This window comes from Falco rusticolus, chromosome 8 (genome assembly GCF_015220075.1).
Source record: "Falco rusticolus isolate bFalRus1 chromosome 8, bFalRus1.pri, whole genome shotgun sequence".
NCBI lineage: Eukaryota > Metazoa > Chordata > Aves > Falconiformes > Falconidae > Falco > Falco rusticolus.
Genome location: NC_051194.1, coordinates 48,062,754 through 48,082,063, shown reverse-complemented (window position 1 = coordinate 48,082,063; position 19,310 = coordinate 48,062,754). Strand labels below are relative to the sequence as shown.

At 35.3% G+C, this 19,310-nt stretch overlaps 1 protein-coding gene across 2 annotated transcripts in view; it reads left to right on the top strand.

The window, feature by feature from the left end:
* CCDC141 (coiled-coil domain containing 141) overlaps window positions 1-19,310 on the top strand; it is a 97,620-nt gene that overhangs the window by 3,809 nt on the left and 74,501 nt on the right. For both annotated transcript variants that reach the window (XM_037398036.1, XM_037398037.1), the window contains exon 3: window positions 18,567-18,758. In XM_037398036.1, coding sequence (XP_037253933.1) covers window positions 18,567-18,758 — 192 coding nt within the window. The remainder of the gene's footprint in view (window positions 1-18,566; window positions 18,759-19,310) is intronic.

Sequence of the window (19,310 nt, the reverse complement as noted above, 5' to 3'; positions counted from 1 at the left end):
AAATTCAGCATTGATTAATGAACATTCTATAAAAGGATTAAGTTAAAAGTGACTATTTTTTCCTCAATAATTTAAGAGCTGCAACAATACAGGACTGCAATGTCATTACAATTAGTACTGACTGTGCATTTTTCAGACATGACCCTTTCTGTCTTATAATAAGCTGTTAACACTTGTCACTAATTATTCAGCCTTAAGTTACTAAATCCACTCATCAAAATTTTTTTACAAGAATGATTCTTAGTCTTTGAAGAATGGATTATAGAAACTTTTTCTATTGGCGTTTGTATGAATTATGCATAATTTATGTGAAGATGGATAAAGACGTAGTAATCTCTGTCTTCAACATTTATGGACATAAAGATTTAGTTACTTATGAGAGGATAAAGAAGAATTTAGAAATGTGGCAGGAATGGGGTTGAAAAGATGATACAAAATTGCAGTTGCTAGATGGTTCTTGTTTTGATGGTGTTCAGTATATGTAATCACGTTTGATCTTTTACCCTTACTGAGCAGAGAGTGAGTAAATTTAAACAATATTTAATTGTACAAATACATGAACATTCTCCCAGCTATGGTCTTATGCAGTGCAGTTTTTAATTCTTCCATATTGGCTACAAATTATTATTTTCATTTACTATTTTGTTCCAGCTGACTATCAATGACAGACTGTGTCAGCTGATAACATAACATAGCTTATAACATTAGATCTTGGCATTTGGAATGCATTATGACTAGTCTAAAAAAAGGTAAAGATGAACCTAGGGTCTTGTGCTCAATAAAACTTTTTCCTGTTACGTGGCAACATTGTGATATTTTATCTAAGAATTACATATATTTTAAAACACTTATAGGCAGTTACAACACTGTAGTAATGCTAATATGGCATATAGCAAAGCAGAAACATCTTGGTAGAACAACACTCTTATGAAAATGAAGGCTTCCATAAAATAAATTACAAATATCCATCAAAAAATACCTTCCAGTTCAAAACAGCGTATTTGTTACACTTAATATTCATATTGTTGATGATATGAATTGCTTCAATGGTGAAACTTGAATTTGAAAAGTTGCTGAATGCCATATTAGCTTCATTTGCTTTTTATCAGTCTAACTTTTCAAAGTAAAAATATTAGAAATTTATATTATAGCAAGAGGACAAAAAAGTTTGGTTTTTCTTTTCTGTGCTTCATTAGAAAGAAGGGAGGATAGAACCCTTATGGTTTTTAATTTTAGAGCTGGGATGGTTTACAAATAGAAAACAGTGCAATTAAGAATTTTTCCACTTGGATCCCCAGGAAATTGATATAATTTTGTATATTGTGGAATTTTTCAGTCACCTGAATTGGAAGTATAACGAGGCAGCTTTGAATTGCCTTTCTCTATTTCTCTTTTATTGTTGTATTAAAAAAAACCTAAAAAGTCATGTTTCCTGACAGATATTAATACTGGATACACATATGCTTAACTTTGCTGATTAGTTCAATTCAAAGTTAAGCATTTGTGCAGGACGGTCAGAATTCCCTGTACCAGCAATGATCTGAATGCAAAGCTAGTCTTGTTTAAAGGAAGAGTTAGATGATTAATACTAAATACATCTTTAGAATCAGTGCTGAAGAACGTATGGACTTTTAGAAGGTAATTTATGGAATAGTTGGCCATGCTGGCATTGTCCCATGTTATTTTGCAAACTCATTGTGGGTTTTGATCATCCTTTTGCTTTTTAGCGTCATTATCCTTGTCCCAGTGTATAGTTCAAATATTCAGGCCAACTTCTTTCATCAGCGTCACACGTTGGTGATTCACCAGTGTAAGTAAGGACAAAATTTGGCTCAGTGATCAGTTTATAGTACTTCTGATTCTAGAGGAGAAGGAACATAATTCAGTTTGCTATTCAAGGGAATTGTTTATGACTTAACAATGTTAACGAGAGTTAAAAAGACCTGAACAACTAGTTTGATACTCAGTAAGGCAGAAGGTACTTTAAAGGGAAATAGGAACAGACCCATTGAATAAGTAAGCAATGATTTTTGGAACATTTCTTTACTGCTTTTAATGTTCAGAATTATTGTGACACAAAACTAGTGTGTGTACTTTAGGGCATTAGGAAAAAACACATCCAAAATAGAATCCTTTGCTAGAATGCCCTCTATCACACTCATTACTGTTGTAAATTTTTTCTATTGAATTTGGGCATTGGGAACACCCCACTATTCTAAGAAAAAGCAGAATACAAGTTTTGAAAATCTCCCCATTTCAAATCTTTATGGATTAGGAAACGGAGGGAGTTGAAAGAATAAATGCTGAACAGGAAGTAGTAAAACAGATTAAACAAAACCCATGTACATGATGTTTACAATGTCTAGTTAAAATTCCTTTCAATGCTCTTAAAATTTTATTTATATGTGCTATATTGATGTCCTTTATAGAGGAAATTATTCTATCTGGTTTTGTTGAATTGTCATACTGATTACTAGTAGCTCAGAAGATTAATGAAACTTGTTTAGCAACAGTTATTTAAGAGGTAAACTATAGTTCAGTTTCTTAATTTTGTTCCATAATGCCTAATTGATTAGGGAAATGTGTATCTACTTGTAATTTGCTCTAGGCAAACTTATAGATTTGTTTTCCTTTGGATATAAATCTGGTGTTTGTAAGTGTTAAAGAATTACATTTTTTTTTATAATTGATGAATTCATTTGACAGGTCTAGATGCTTCCAGCACTTATATGTATTGATTGTTGCAGGTTCCATGAACTGAACTGAAATGTTTCTTTTGAACGTGGCTAAGAATGAAAAATAAGTGTTTTCAGGTTTGGAATCAGAGCCCTTTATCTCTGTGATCTGACCCTTCAGTAGTCTTAGCTAATATGTTCTGATTCTAAACTAATACATTGTTTCTCTTTTGCTAAATTAGACCATATCAGCATTGTTTTGTTAAAAATAGCGACTTCTGTGACCTCATGCAAGTCTCCTTCCCAACATCTGCCTCATCCTTGTTTAGATGATCTTTAGCAGATTTGTGTGTTCTGGAAAAGTAAATATATGCACAGGTATGCTTTGATGTTTTACTCTTTACAATTAAAAAAAAAAAAAAAAAAGTGACAAGAATCAAAACCAGAAAAACTTGAGAGAAAGAGCTTCCAGGAGGTAAAATGATTGCATTGTGCACACATATTTCTCTCCCTTTCTTCTGTTCTTCATAATTCAGTTGTTGCCTATAGAAGGCCTATCTGGAGATAACATGCTGTCTTAGTGTTTGAATTTCCCAATGTTAATGCTTTCTGGACCATTAAAAAAAACCCAAAACACAAAAAACCAACCAAACTGTGTGTTGCCATGCTATGCTTTTGGCTATGACAATGTTAAAATCCCCACTAAGACAAACAATGGCATTTTTGGTTTGCTTCCAAAGTTCTGGGTTTTATCATGAAAGAGACTGGCAGAACTACTATGAAACAGAAATAAATCCAGCCTATAAACTTAAATTTTAAACCAACAGTGTTATTAATTTGACTTGTGAACCTGAAGATTGCACCTAATTATTTTATTTACTTCAATTCACAGAGCATAAATTGCAAAATAGTAATTTATATGCTAATATCCAAGAAAAACAAATTGGAAAATTACATTCTTAAAAAAGTGATAATATGCTCATTTTTTGCATTTTATGTCTTTTAAGTAAGTTTTGCAGTTATTTCAAGTCAAAATATTTTCATAATACTTATTTTTCAGCAAATTAGTTATAAAAGAAATTATTTGTTAATATCTTCTGAATTATTTGCATTAATTATTGAGGTGCCCAACAGTACAACTAGCAGCAAAGTCTAGCTGCGTTTTCTTCATAAAGCAGAGCTGATTTTTGCAAGTGATTTGAAAAAAAAGAAAGAAGGGAAAAGGTAAGATTTAATAAATATTTTTGTCAATGTTAGTTCAGCTTGGTCACCAGTTTCAATATTTGCATAAAAAAAAATCCCACTGAAATAGTGTTCATCTCAAAAGAGTTTTATGGCTACTTTCTGGTCTTCAAGTTAATAACTACTTGTGTTGTGTAATGTAAAATATGAGCTAATGTGTGTAATGTGGCCCAAAATAATAATGAGAAAAAATACAGGGAAGGAAGAAGGAAAGAAAACCCTGATCAGTATCACAGTTTAAAGATAAGCTAGTTGTAGTTCCACAGTTATGAGAGAAATGTGTGATCCAGTCAGCTATGCATGCAAGTCTGCTCAAACAGTTTGACAAGCCCTACCTGTTTTTCAGGAAATAACAATGAGAGACAGAAATAGATGAAAAAAAGGAAGAAAAGGCAGAGTTTTCTGAAGCTCTCTTCTTCCAGAGCAATCTGATATCCAGTTCTGATGAGAATATTGCTCATTGGGAGCAACCTGATCATGAAAAGAAGCAGGTCGGGAGGAAGCACATGAACTTCAGTAATATAATAACGGAAATGTTATGAAGTTCAACAATCCAAATATAAGCTTGCATAGTTAAAGCGAATAGCAAGTATTTCTGTTGCAGTCATAAATTTACCAATTGATTGTGGAACATGGTTAGCACCATGGCTGTGGAAACAGTCTAGGATCTGATATTTGCAACTATTCTGAAAAGAATTCAGAAGTATGAGTAGAAATTTAGGATTCTGGTTATCTATACTGAAAAAAGCTGACATCAAACTGAAGGTAGGTGTCTAGTACGGGGTACCAAAGGGAAGAGTATCACTTTATTTCTAAGAGTGGACTAAGAAAACGTTTTGCCTGCATCAGCAGAAAGACTGAGATTCTCAGAAATGTATTGCATGGGTAAACACCGCAGGAGAGCAACTGCTTTAAGTTGAAGGCCACTGGTGGCTTAAGAATATTTATAGCACATAAAAATCATTAAAAAACATAGGCTGGAAAACGTTTCTAACTGTAAAGGAAATGTCCCAAAATAGATTTTTCAATGGGAATAAAAGGGGAAAATATCCTAGGTGATTTTGATTGGCAATAAGAACTATTTGTGAAAAGGACTGTCTGAAATTGTTTTTAAGAGCTGGGGGCCTGAACTTGCTGACCCAGGTGTTGTGTAATCTTAACAGAAGATGAAAACTCATGGATCTTTGTTTTATTGAAGTTCTGCACTTCTGAGTTCTTGATTGTATGATAACTAATAATTTAAATCTCAGTTGGTCATGTTGACATAAACTACTGAGGATTATGAATTTTAGTGATGAATTAAATTGATTCAGGAGCTCCTGCCTATGTAAGAAGAAATATTAGATAGTATTTCAGAGGGAAAAGCATATTTTATCATGACTGAATTCAGGAAGAAAAAGGTAAAAACTTTACTGACATACAGTTTTTGGTTTTTTTTGAGATGCGTATTGGCAAAGAAGTTCAGGGAGTGAAAGAAATTCTACCTGTGAAATTACGACCGTACCTAAAATATCTGCAGTTTCATTTTTAAAATAATTTGAGAATTTTATTAACATGAACAGGAATACAATCTTTTTGTAACGAAACTGGTAGAATTAGGTTTTGCAGATGTCTGCCCCTCATGAAAATTAAGAGTGAAAGTGCAGGATTTGACCTGGTTTTAATGCCTATGATTTCACCTAATACTATTTGTTTGAGTTCTATGACATGCTAATTATAATTCTATATTTGCATTCCTAATTTTAGCTAGGGGTAGAGTATAAAATAATATAACTTTGTACCAAAATACAGTGGGTCCAGTGTTCCTTGGTACTGCAGTAACTAAACAATTATGTAAATGGTATACTAAACGATAGTATTTTGATTCATGGCCACGTTTCTTACCGTGGTAAAAACTACCGACTGCAAACACAAGCACTCAGAACTGAAAAAGGGACAGTTTTAATTCCCTGTTCCCTCAGTCCACGGTGTCTTCCAGCCTCTGAAGCCCCTTGCTGCAGATTGTGTGCTAGAACTCCTCAGCAAAACTAGTACCTTTTAATGATGTATTCTTCCTTTGTCTTATTTTTAGAAATGTAGAATTTTATGTTTTAATTGAAACTTTCCAGAAAAATCCAGTATGACACAGATCCTGCTACATGAAGTTTCACTCTGGTTTGGCAAATTCACAAGTAACAGTCTTATAATGAAATAGAACCATAATTTTAAGCATTGCAGTCTGCATTAGGATTCCACAAACTAATGCTAAAATATCGTGACTTCGACTTTTTCCTTCAAGTAAACATGCCAACACCACCAGAAGCGTTGTACAGAGCTGTGTTTTGTTGTAACTGTATTGCACTTGTCAGCCTTTCTCTAATCGCTGTCCTCATAAATCTTGTCTTTCCCTTTAGTTTTTAACTGATGTTAGCAGCTCCACATGGCTTTTTGGGTTGCAACATACTGTATGCTGTCCCCTCTAGGCCTCTATGACGTTTAAGTCCAACCTGTATCTAGTCCTTATTTTCCTTAGGAGTTTGCCAGTCTCTGCCAGTGCTTCAATCTCTCTGATTGTTAGGCATTTTCCTCTGTGCTTTGCTTGGCCTCCAGAAGCTTTCTGAATACATTATAAGAATGCACTTGAGTGTGTACTCTAGAAGGCCAAATTTTGTTTCCTCTCAGAGAGGGAGGGATGCTCAGCATACCACAATCGGGGAAGGCACAAGGCAATGCCCCACTCCCTGTCTGCGCTCTCTTAACCAGATGTAAAGTGCCCAAATACTGGGCTGTGAATGAATGCATACAAAAGCTATACTATCCATCCCAGTTTACACAGAAAAGACTTTTCTAGACCTTCAGCTATTCACATTCTGTCTTTGCTACAGTGTAAGACCCAAATGTACCCTGAAAATAGGTGGGGGGAATGCTGCGTGGCTGCGCCAGTGCGGCAATATCCGGCAGCACAGGGTGTAGCGCTGCAGGACTGGGACTGCATCCCGCTTGGTTTCCTCTCAGTGCATCGTAACCACAACAGTGTTCCCTTTAAGCTACCAACAATACAGCGGTGTGGCAGTGGAAAGGAAAAATAGCATCTTGCATAGAAACTGAAACTGGCCTGTAGTTTTTAAAACAGTGCTTTTCTGATGTGGTTTTACTGAGTCGTGTGTTTGTACAAACTTCTTTTTGACTACATGCTGGGCATTCTTTATATTGTCAAGCTTTATGCCAGCTACTGAAAACTCCAAAAGAAATGTACCATTCCGTTTTCCTGTGTTCACAGGGAATGAAAGTTCGTGAAAGAAACAAGTATCATATGAAGTAAAAAGTACTCTGGACATGTTCGTATCACGTAATTGTTAATTTCAGAAATAACAGCACCACATGCTCAGAGCTGGGTGTGTTTCTTTTATTTTCCCCATTCAAACTGGAAAAATAAAACAAACACAAACCAGACTATTCCAGGAAAAAATACCCTTCCAAATTTGTTTCTGCTCTATTGGAAAAAAAACACATTTTAAAAAATGTATTTATTGAGAAATCATGCCAAAACAGAGAACTGAAACATCCAATCCAAAACCTGATTGAAACAAAGTTATGGCTTTACTGGAAGGCTCTGTTGGATTAATTAAATTTTTAAAAAACACCTCATCAAAATTCAGATTTCTGTGAAATATTCTGCTTCCCATGAGTCATTGTTTTTTGATGGAAATATACTTTTTTCGTCTTACTAAACTTGCTTCTAATACAAGGGACATAAGTTGGAAAAAAAGGAAATTCCAATTAGATATTAGGGAAAAAAATGAAGGTGGTTAAATTCTGGAATGGTTTGCCCAGAGTTTTGGAACTTTCATTGTTAGAGATGTTCAAGACTTCATAGGATAAATCCTTGGGTAACTTGAGCAAGGGATGACCTGTGGACTCCCTTCTAACAGAAATTATTCTGTGATTCTGTGTTGATAAAAAGTTTATATTTCAAAAATGAAAAGTATAAAACCAGTAATATCAGTCTACTCTATTTAAAAAAAAAAACAACCAAAACTATTTCCATATGTATCTGAAAACCCAAACAGTTGAGGATAAATATTTGAAAAGTTCACCGTAACTAATGGCTTTGACAGCTGTGGAAAGCATAATTCCACATTCATGGCAATAAAACCTTAATATCCCTCTGAAGACCATCTTATGTATTTGAACTATTCCTCAACAAAGTAAAGTTTCCTGTAAAATATTTATCTTTTCTTACTAGTCTGTCTTCTCAAAATGCAGCTGTGTTCTGTGGCTGGTGTAACAGACAAAATGACAACTTTTTTGAGACTATATTAGGTTTTTGTAGTACTAGAGGAGCTATTATTAAAAAAAAAATAAAATACATAGTTGCTATAAATGTGTGAACCATTTTCAATATACATGAAAGAAATTGTTAAGTCTGTATTTCAAAATTTCAATGAATCAGTTATAAAAACTAAAAAGTTATTACATGAGCAATTTTCTAATGCTTTTTTGTAACTTTATGCACACTGTTTTTGCATTTCATTAAATACAGCAGTTTAGTTTGCTTTAACTTTCAGATTAATGGAAAAAAAAATGTGTGAAGCATGACTGATAGTTTTTGAAAGTTATCCCAGTTTTCTCTGTCTTAGGGATTATGTGCCTCACAGCTAATCAGTTACTTGAAAATATAGCATACTTTTCACATACAAATGTTGAGAAAAATTTCCTCTTTCAGAAAAAAATGTACTTCTGTGCCCTATACCGATTTTACAAAGTCCATACTGAGTAGTTAGGAAGGATTTAACTTTTGAAATGTATTCTTAATATGTTGAAGCTGATGTAATATTAGAATAAATGCATGTCTAGTTTTATTTCAAAATGGTCAGCTCTTTAAAAAGACATTCCAAATGAAGCTACCTTAGATGCCACCTGCTTTTTCACAGTGTATTCAGGACACCTGTGAAAGTGGTATGATAATTTGGAGGAAATTTACCTACTAGTGACAAGTAATCTGTGTGTGAAGTTCTGACAATCTTTCACCTTTTTGTTTGTTTTTAACATGTCAGAATTAAGAAATGAAAACTATTTCTTGTCATAGATTAATATGAAGATGTTGAATTAGTAAAAAGACTATCAGTATCACATACTTAACTCCTGTAACATTATATTAGTTACAGAGCTATTCTAGAATGTTGGATAATTCATGAATGCCACTACTTCCACAGAGTTGTGCATGCAACCATTTTATGCCTCAGTGAGAAAAATATAATAATGCCTTCTTTTAGCCTTTACTTCAACTTTTTTATCAGGTAGTATTAAAATGGCTGGTTTAGAAGTAACATTTCTTTTTTAGATGTATTGCTATTGTTCGACGACCACTCTCCCAACCCATTATCTGCCCTTACACGCCAATGCTATTCATGGACAAAATAAGATTAAATACTTCGTTACTGTGCTCAAAATTCTCTGGAAGAAAATACAAGTGTTTCAGGTACATAAGAAATGACACCTCTCTCTTTACTTTAACTTATGGACAGAGGTTATCAATTAATTTCTTCTCCCTTATGTTAATTTTATTAAACGGAGGCTGTTAGTATCTTGGAGATGTGGTATTTAGTGGTAAGTATATGGATACTTAGAAAGATAAAAATGTTTTCCAAAGTCTCTCTTTAATTGTTTTCATGAACTAGCTTCTCAGTATGTTTTCTTCTGATAATTCAAACATTTATCATGAGTGTGAAAGTGATTTAATTTCTATTACCTGAGTCTGAAAAAATACTCAGGACCAAATTCAGTTTAGAGTCATAGCTATTCCTGATAAAGTGAATTCAGATCCTGGCTCTTCAATACTGTGATGGGAGAGGTCTGTTGGACACCACCTTTCCCAGGGCACATGGGAATCTTCTGAATTTCCTCAGCAGTGTCTACCAACATGAGTGTTCTAAAACCCAGACATAGTTAAAAGTTCTATTTAGTTCTCTTTGCTATAAAATAGCCTGTCAAAGGGCAGCATAAATTCTATCTACATACTGTTGGTGGTTTGCTGGTATTTTTTGGGTGGTGGTTGTTGAGTTTTGTTGGCTTTTTTAAAGTGCTGGTTGTGGTCTAATTTGTGTTTCCTTGAACCAACTTGAGTGAATTTTCTGTGAAACTTTTTTGATAAAATTAATAAACTTAAGAAATTAAGGGGATCACAATCTACTTAAATGCTTCAAGCTACTAGCCTGCTCTACCCTCCTTGGAAGTCAGAGGGGAGGCCAAAAGAGCTAAAGCAGCATTGATTTCCTTGCACCCTAAGGATCAATGCTTATGCTTTAGAGTGCAAATAGACATGTCAAATATTAGGATACAGAGGTAGGAGAGTGTATTTGCATATGCTAGTAGACATTGTTATTTAGCTATGTTCTCCAAACAAACCCCCAACTACATGTAAATTTGAAAAAAGCCTGTAAGGACCATGGAGCTATACAGTGATTTTTCAGCTAATGAATGACCAATTTTCAAATTGACGATTTCTGTGAATGGTTGCAATAATTATAATGGGAAGTTTTAAGGAAAAAAAAATGGTTTTTTTTTACTCATCAATTCAATTACCTAGCATAAACAATGTTGAATTGAAAACATTTGGAAAATACAGCACCTGATAATGGTTTCTTTTTGACAGATTCACTAACTATACTCCAAATAAACACCTCCATACATTGGTTAGAAAAATGATTATTTGTGCAGACACTGCTACAAGCAGTTTATGTCTATCAAAGAACCCAGGAGCAGCCTTGCATGAGCTACCCAAATGACTCTGCCGTTGTTTTAGCACCATTTCTGAGTTGCCAATGCAAGAAGGCAGTGATTTATTCTGCCTTTTCATCCACTACTTGGTACTTTTTTTAAGCTATTGACAGCGAGACCTAGTGTGGAGTTTTGCCATCTGAAGAAAAGCAGAAATGATCAATGTGTTTTTATTGGCCAGGAAGGGTAAAATGCTGCTCACTGCACACTTTTTATTTTTTAATACAGGAGATCTTTATTCGTTTGGGAGAAACAGCTGGATATTTTTAAAAAGCTTTTTAAACACTACATAAAAATGAGTCAATTGAATATTAGCAGTTTTACTGAAAGGCAGGTTTTTCATACAGGAAATAGGAAACCAAAACCTATAATGATTACGTAAAATTAGAGTGTAACAGAAACATACCTTACAAATGCATTGTTTATTTATTCCACCACCCCACCCCCCCCAGCTTTACTTGCTTTGAAAGATTTTAAGATTTCTTAAATGTGCTGTACAAAAGTTAAAGCAAGGCACTTCCTTGGCCCTACAGCCAAGGAAGCAGGTATTTTCTCTTCTGTGAATAATATATAATTCCTGAAAAATATCTCATCAGCTGTGGAATGAGTATGGATCTGGTAAGAACTGCAGTATAAATCCATTTCCTGCACTTTAGATATTCTTGTATATTTGCATGTAAGTGATTGTGAGGCAATGCAGAGTTTTGCAAGCTCAAGGCAATGCCAAAACTCTAACTAGATTCAGTACTTAACTTTTGTATAAATGAATTAAGGTGGGACCATGAAACTATTCAACCAGAAATGGTGAGGTAAGAGAGCAATTGATCGGTGTCTGAAGTTAAATAGTACTGTGTATGGTAATGAAAAGCTTATGGATACTTTGTTGCATATGGGTAAGGTAGTGACTGGGTTATTAAAAACCTATGTTGTTTCTGTTTTGAATGTTACATTCTGAGTTCTGACAGCAGGTCTATCTTATGCTTACACCTTGCGTAGACATCTGTGAACTAACTTTAAAACTAGCTCAGACATAGCTACATAGTTCAGTAGTATGAACCACAATTACCTGTCACTTCTACTAAAATCATCTGCCAAACTTTAGTTGTATACTTTTAGAAACCTTTCTAGGAATCATTCTATGTCCATCAAGAACAGGGTTTGTTCATTTGCAGCTGGTGCATTTCTTGTGCTCAAAGCCCTATAATGCTTAGTTAAGTTCCAAGCATCCTGTGGCAAGAAGTGGTAAATTGCAATAGGATTAATTCTCAGATCTTTTTTGAGCTGCACTGCACTAAAGGATTTACAGTGCAGATGGCAGAAATGTTTGGCCCCAGCTTTTAGTGAAGGTACAACATCAGCAAAAGCAGTAAAACAACTTGAGAAGTAAATACTGCGCTAGCACTGAGTTCTAGGCTACTGACATTGCACTGTGCTGAATGAGTGACTTTAAACTTACATTAGGTGTGTCTTCACCAGCTGCACGCAAAACAGATACCATAGTGTAGACTTCTACCCGTTGCTGCCTTGTTTTCTCTGAAACAATACTGTTGAAAAGTGGCAGTGCTGTGGATAAGCATGCTGCAATTGGCAAGGACAAGAGACAAGGTTAAGAAATATAAGAGGGCTTGAGTAAACTACAGATGTGTTAGCGTTAGGGCTTATTATTGTTGTTGCAGTAAACACAGTTCTTGCAATATATACTTTTGTATAAAAGTATGATTCTTGCACAGTGCTATGAGTTGCAAGGTTTATGAATTGTTATGGAACAATTTTGTCAAACATCTCGCAGCTCTTCTACCTAGTAATATTTCATAAATGATTATTTGGAAATAAGCTTCCAAGTGAAGAGAAGTGTTAATTTTGATTTAATACAACACAATGAGATTTTGGTGATCTATATTGATTTAAGAAAAAAAAAAAGTTTAAAGACAATCAGCAGTAAATCTTTATGAGCAGTGGTATTCAACATATTGTTAACTCTATCACTTTGATCCAATTTTGTAGTGAGATAATTGGAAGGGAAGCTCTTGTGCCTGCTCCAGGTGTTGCTGGCTCAGAAATGTATTTCTTCTTCTGTCCCAGGTTCTCCTGTCAAGCTCCTGTTTCCTCTGTACTTTTCTCAGCTGGGATTATATGCAGCCAGGGGTAGAAGTGAAGAGATGTTTACAATGTGCAGAAAAATGTCAGGGATACATAGAAAATGACAGATTTTCCTGTACTTTAAACAGTTACAGAATATTTGACTATGGAGGAAGTTTGACTTGACTTTTCAGGCTTGATCAGGCTGTAAGATATTTTTGGGTTTTGTCTTTTTTTTGTTTTGCTTAATTGCTATATAAACTGTCTTGAGGAGTTTTAAATCCATCAATTCGGTAGCTTTCCTATTGAAGAATACACTGAAATGAAAAGTAATCAGTTGCGCATAACTTCAGTGCAACCTTCTACAGCTCTGCATGAGATTTACCAAGATATAGAAATATTGTGAAATATAGCCTTGGTATGTTCCTTGCAGCAGAAAGTCTTTCTTTCCCCTAAAGCCAATCTCAGCTACCTCAAATTTTATAGATAATGTTGTTGAAATGAGATAATTCTGTAGCAGCAGAGAGATACAAATATCTCAGCATGTTTGAAAGTAACTTTGTAGCCTATAGGTTGCAACTAAAAATGCTTACCTATAAAAAAGAGGGTAAACTGTGTGTTATAACATCAAATAATTTTAACTTAGTTAAAAAAATAATCACATCACCTTTCACATCCTTTAGAAACTTTAGGGGTAAGAGTCTGTGATGAAGCACAGCACTCATAGCAAACAGGGAAGCAGTCTGGGAAGTGATAAGCTGTCTTTGGGTTATCTCAGCCCTGGACTGGAGCATCTGCTAAACTGACCTTGAATACAAAATGAGGAGCGAGCAGAGAAACAGAAGACAAATGGCTTTTTCAGTAATAGCTGTTTTGGAGGCTGAGTGGTCTGCACACTCCGTACTGCTTTATGTTTCTGTCCTTACATGGCAAATGACTGCTTCAAGAAATAGTCTCATGGTTTCCCTCCTCACTACAGCCAGACTTTGCAGGTTGGAAATGAACTGGGGCCTTTCAGGGACTCCAGCTCTCTGCAAGCCTCTTGAAGTGGCTGGAAAGCAAGAGGATGAGAATCACACCAATGCATGGTATCAGCTGTTAAAAACTGTGGGTTTGGTTTATCTCTTGCCTGTTGAGGGTAGGTAGCTGCCCAGAGAAGCAAGTATCCTCATCAGTTTCCAGTGTCTTCACTACAGTTTAGAACAATCCATATGACAATTTTAACACTGCAAAAAAGCAAGTTGACATTGACATACCTGAACTCTGACATGCACTTGCACTTCCTACAAAAAGATCATAGAATTGAATCAATATCAAAGAATCAAAAAGCCACATTGAGGTAATTTGTTGTTAGGATATAGCCCTAAATTTTAGGTCTATTTTTAAACAAACTTTAGGACATAACAGCTATTTGCTAGTGCTGAGTGACAAATGACAAGAACGGAGTGACCCAGTCTGCACATGAAACCTTTGTTTGTTATCTTGTTTTCCCTTTTGTGGTCTCTTCATATACCTTCATTTATCAGTAGTTAAGCTACTGAAAAAAACTAATGACGTCCATAAACCTTATTTATTTCCCATTTTTATAGCTTTTAAAAAAATCTTGTGTTGTTTCCTGCTTCACAGTTCTTCTAGAATATTCTTTTTGTAAATGTAAAATAATGTTAGTGTTGAATTTGGGTCTTGAGTGTTATTGCTTTGAGTGAGTTGAGCTGTTAGGAAAGACTGAAACATTTTTCTGTGTCCTGTGGACAAGCAGGATTCTAGGCACTTTGTGTTATGGTATCATATGCAGTTAGAAAATATTATTTTGATGAAATTGGACAGAGAACAAATCAGTGTGACATGGAAAATTAGTAGTAAATTCCTCTCGTGTCTAAAAAGCTGGTCAGATTACCCTTGACTGTGTCTTGGTGATAACAAACCCATAGTTTTACACTGTGCTTTTATTAGGGCAGCCTTTTACAGTCATGTTACAAGGAGTCTGCCTGCATTTGCAAAATACATTTTAAGAATCAATATCTAGGTCTGTTTTGAAAGAATGCAAATGTCATGTCCTGCCTTTATATATTGTCTGTGAAATGTAATGAATGGTAACAAGAACAGCTGGCATTAGAAATAAATTGGAAGACTAAAATATATTTATTGAATATATAGACTATTTGGAGAGCAGCATATAAGAGTTGTGTGCTCATTAACCTGTTTGCAAATAAATAAACTGTTCATTAGTATTCTTTGTGCAAAATCTTAGAAACAGTGGTATAATTAGCAAGATGAGAACAAAATAGCACAAGTCTAGCTACTAATTTTACTAGCATTATATAACACAATAGAAATGTGACTGCACTATTAATGCAGGTTTGCCTTTGATGTGCTTGATGCATTTTTATTGTGAAAATCCCATGTGTCTGAAGTTAACCAACTGGAAAATTGAGAATGGGGCCTAAAAAGATGGGAAAAGTGGCCTTCCAGCTGAGGTAACTTCCTTCTTCCTGTTTGTGTTGTATCCACCGTTGGAGATTTAAAGACCTTACTTAAAACGCAGTGTTCTCAAACAAGTGAATAATGTAGACAAAGATGTGCTCTATTATGTAGACATAACCTACGTGCCTGTAGGTTACTTCTGAAGGCAATTATCTGTGGGGGAAAAAAACCCCAAACCTTCATTATTTTCAGTAAACTGTAATCTGTTTTTTTAGAAAGACAGGAATACTATTTACTGTCCTTTTGCTAATTTCCCAGTTCCTTGATAAATACCAGGGAAAATAATCCCCGACACTTTGTCATTTTTAAGTGAAAACAATGATGACTAGCATATTAAATCTCCAGATTTGCTTTCTAGCCACCACTTACCCTAAATGTGAGCTTTTTTCAGCTATATCTAGTAAGCACTCTGAAATATGTAAATGTACTGGGTCTGGCTGAGCCCCACAGCAGCCCTCACAGTGCTGCGCTTTGTACTGGTAGCTAGAAAGGTGGTGATAACGCACCAGTGCTTTGTCTACTGCCGAGCAGCACTCGCATAGCACCAAGGCTGTCTCTCCAACATTCCCCCCACCTGTCACCAGTAGACTGGGGGTGGGCAAGTTCTTGGGAGGGGACATAGCCAGGACAGCTGACCCAAATTGTTCAGTGGGGTATCCCATACCATATAACGTCTGCTCAGATATAAAATCTAAGAGAAAGGAGAAGGAAAGGGGGGCTTTTGTTATTTACAGCATTTGTCTTCCAGAGCAATTGCTATGCGTACTGAAGCCCTGTTTCCCAGGAAGTGGCTGAATGGGAAGTAGAGGATATCTTTTATTTTCCTTTGCTTCCATGTGTGTGGCTTCTGCTATTGCTTCATTAAAATGCCTTTATCTTGACCCACACAGTTTTGTTCATCTGATTTTCTCCACTGCCCTGTTCTGCTGAGGAAGGGAGTGATGGAACAGCTTGGTGGGCACCTGGCATCCAGCCAAGGTCAACCCACCACAGTCTATATTAACCTCATCCTACCCTGCTGTCACAGGGCCATGAAGTCACATGCTTACGTGTTTCATTCATTCATCTTCTGTCATGATGCTTCTTTTAATCTACCTTTGGCCTTAAAGCTTCCACGAGACTTCACAAGATCTTTTCTTCTAGGGGCTAGAAAACAAAACAAACTTCCTTTAGACCTGTTAGCCAGGATACATCCAACACAGGTAGCACTTGTGAGTTAGTAGTTGGAGTTTAGCCTTTTTTTGAGGTTGAACAAAGAACCAAGGCTTTGTTGGCTCTGAAGAGCTTGTGCATATATTTATATATATATATAATTACTTGGACAATGTAATTTTTACAGCTTTGACAGTATAAAAATAATTGAGAAATAATGATGCAAAGCAATAAAAGAAAAATCAACAAAGAGTTGAAAGAACTGTATTAAAGATTGCAATGAAAGATGGATTTTCATATAAAATTTTCATGAGTGCTCTGTTCATTAACTTACCATTATCATTGTTTTGATGAAGTGGGGTTTTAAATTTTATTAATTGTACAACCATATAGTTTTCGTGGTTTAAAAATTATGAGTCAGTGCTGCTCTTTTTTTATTTCTAATAATAAGGATTCTGACTGCTGCATGTAAGACTAGAAAAACACCTGCAGCAACCCCTAGTTATCTTGTCAGCTAGATAAATATTCTTGAATAAAAGTTGACTGGAGTACTTTGGATTAGATTCCCAAGACCAGCTGTTTTTTGTGATCTGATTCTTGTCTCATTGTGGTAAAATGGAGATATAAAACAGTTGCTCTCAATAGTTACATCAGAGTGACAGTATCCACTCCATGCAAATGACCTCATTTAGTGTCAAAGCATCATTTTAAATAAGTGCTGATTTGTTTTTCACTTAAATATAGAACAGGTAGTATTTGGGGGATTTGAGCATTTCTTTCAATATGAGACAATCAGGATGGGGATTCAACAGAACAAAACTAATTGGTTTTAAAGAAGGACTAGAAAGCGGCAGTCCCCATTCCTGGTGTTCAGAAAATAAAGTGGAATGTCTTGCTGTCTAGAATACTGGCTTTTGACCAGATGCTCTTTTTGGTGGGTTTGTCACCAAACAGTAAGCATGCATTCATGTTGCTGATAATGACTTTTCTATATATTGTAGAAAATATGGGTTTGTTGGAGCTACTCTGATGCCTGTTAATTTTACCACTGTTTGTTTTCATAGTTGGCTGTTTGTAAAGTTAAAATAATGTAATTCTATTTTTTCAAAGAAAGAATAAAAGTTCCATAATTTATTATACTATTCTCACAGTACTGCTTTTAGAAAGAACTGGTGAACCCCTTGAGTTCAAGCTGACATCTTTGTGTAGGATACAAGATCTAAGGAGGACTGTAGGTTATAGCTCTCTGTTTCTGCAATTTCATCTTTTCAGTTGGATCTATCAGGAGAATTTGAAGTTTTCCAATTCTTTAGCCTTTATTAAAGCCTGTGTCATGAGAATGAGTTATCATAGATTTTAATTTGCCTAATATAGATTTCTTTTCCCATTACACATTCATCTGACAGCACGTGTAATAACAGCAGAAATTGGGACTTCATTAATTCATACTTTTAAAACAAAAAGATGGAAAGGGAAAGTACAAATGCTAATCTATTTTTCAGATACACTAAAGATTTTTAACATAAGCTGGCAATGGCCCAGCAGTTATCTTTCTTGTGGTGGGATTAGTAAAGGGAATGAAACACAGTAGAATGATTTTCTTGACAATGGAGTATTATTGTTTGGCAGCCAGCTTGAGCAATGCAGCGAGCTGAACTTGAAACTTTGCACAAATTTGGTGTTTTTCTGGAGCATATGTGCATATGTTCAAGCTACTCTTGTCTAGATTGCATTGAAGTCATCAGACACTTTTAAGTTACCTTACGAACTTCTAAAGCTCGTAATGTCAGGTAATGTAATATGATAGCATATGAAGGAAGATCCAAAGTATCTGCATTGATACCACCTCCATGAAGATTTGTGTTTAAGGAGATACAAACCTATTTGAATCTAAATATTACAGATAGAATCATAAATTCTCATAACATTTTTTTAAAATGAAATTTCATTAAAATATTGCCTCTTAAGTGCAATGAAATTCAGAAGCTTGCTACGTAACATGCAGGAACAGCTACATTCCTATCACTAGGAACTGGAAATAAAGCAGGAGTAGGAGACTTGTCAGTAATTTATCAGACCCGCTGAAGAAGTATCCTGACACCAGTACCAGCACAGTGTATTGGATTCTGTTTACAGATTCCTTCATTTATTTATTTATTTATTTTTCCTTCTTAGGCTTTGGAAGACCACGTATGGGACTTGCTGCACGAAGCAGACAAGGCTGCAGAGGAGAACAAAGAAAACAGTCAGGTTTATGATGCCATGGCAGACACCCTTGGGGATGCATGGGATGCCCTCATCATTATGTTAGAGAAGCGACAGGCACTTCTGGAACTTACTTCAGTGTTCTTTGAAAATGCTCTGGAGGTTAGTATTTAAATCAAATTACTCTTAATTTGAAACCTCCCACATCTTATAGGTACTCTGTCTACTGTAATTCTACCCTGTTATATATGTTCATTGCATTCCTAAAAGTTGAAGCAATTAAGAAAATAAAAATCTCTAGATACACCCTTCCTTTTCCACCTTCATGATAATTCAGTATGAAACTGAACATAAACCATGTAGACTTTAAGAAATATTTTGGTCATGATGTCTCCGATATTTGTAGTTGACAGAAAATGACAGTGAGCTGGACCAAAACCTGAAATACGTACTTCAGTGGCTATGGACATTCTGCAGAATATCTTTCATTTCTTATGATTATTTGGTTTTGAAACAACTAAATTTTCAAATGCCTTCACTAATGCTTACTGAAGATTGGCCACTGAAGGTTTTACACCAAAATATCCATACAGCTATTGTAATTATGCAAACTAAACATTAGTCTAACTTGCCAGTCCTTCACCTGAGACTTCCATGTGCAGATGTGCACATAAGGACAATTGTGTGAGCCCAGAGACAGATTTCAGTGTGTCT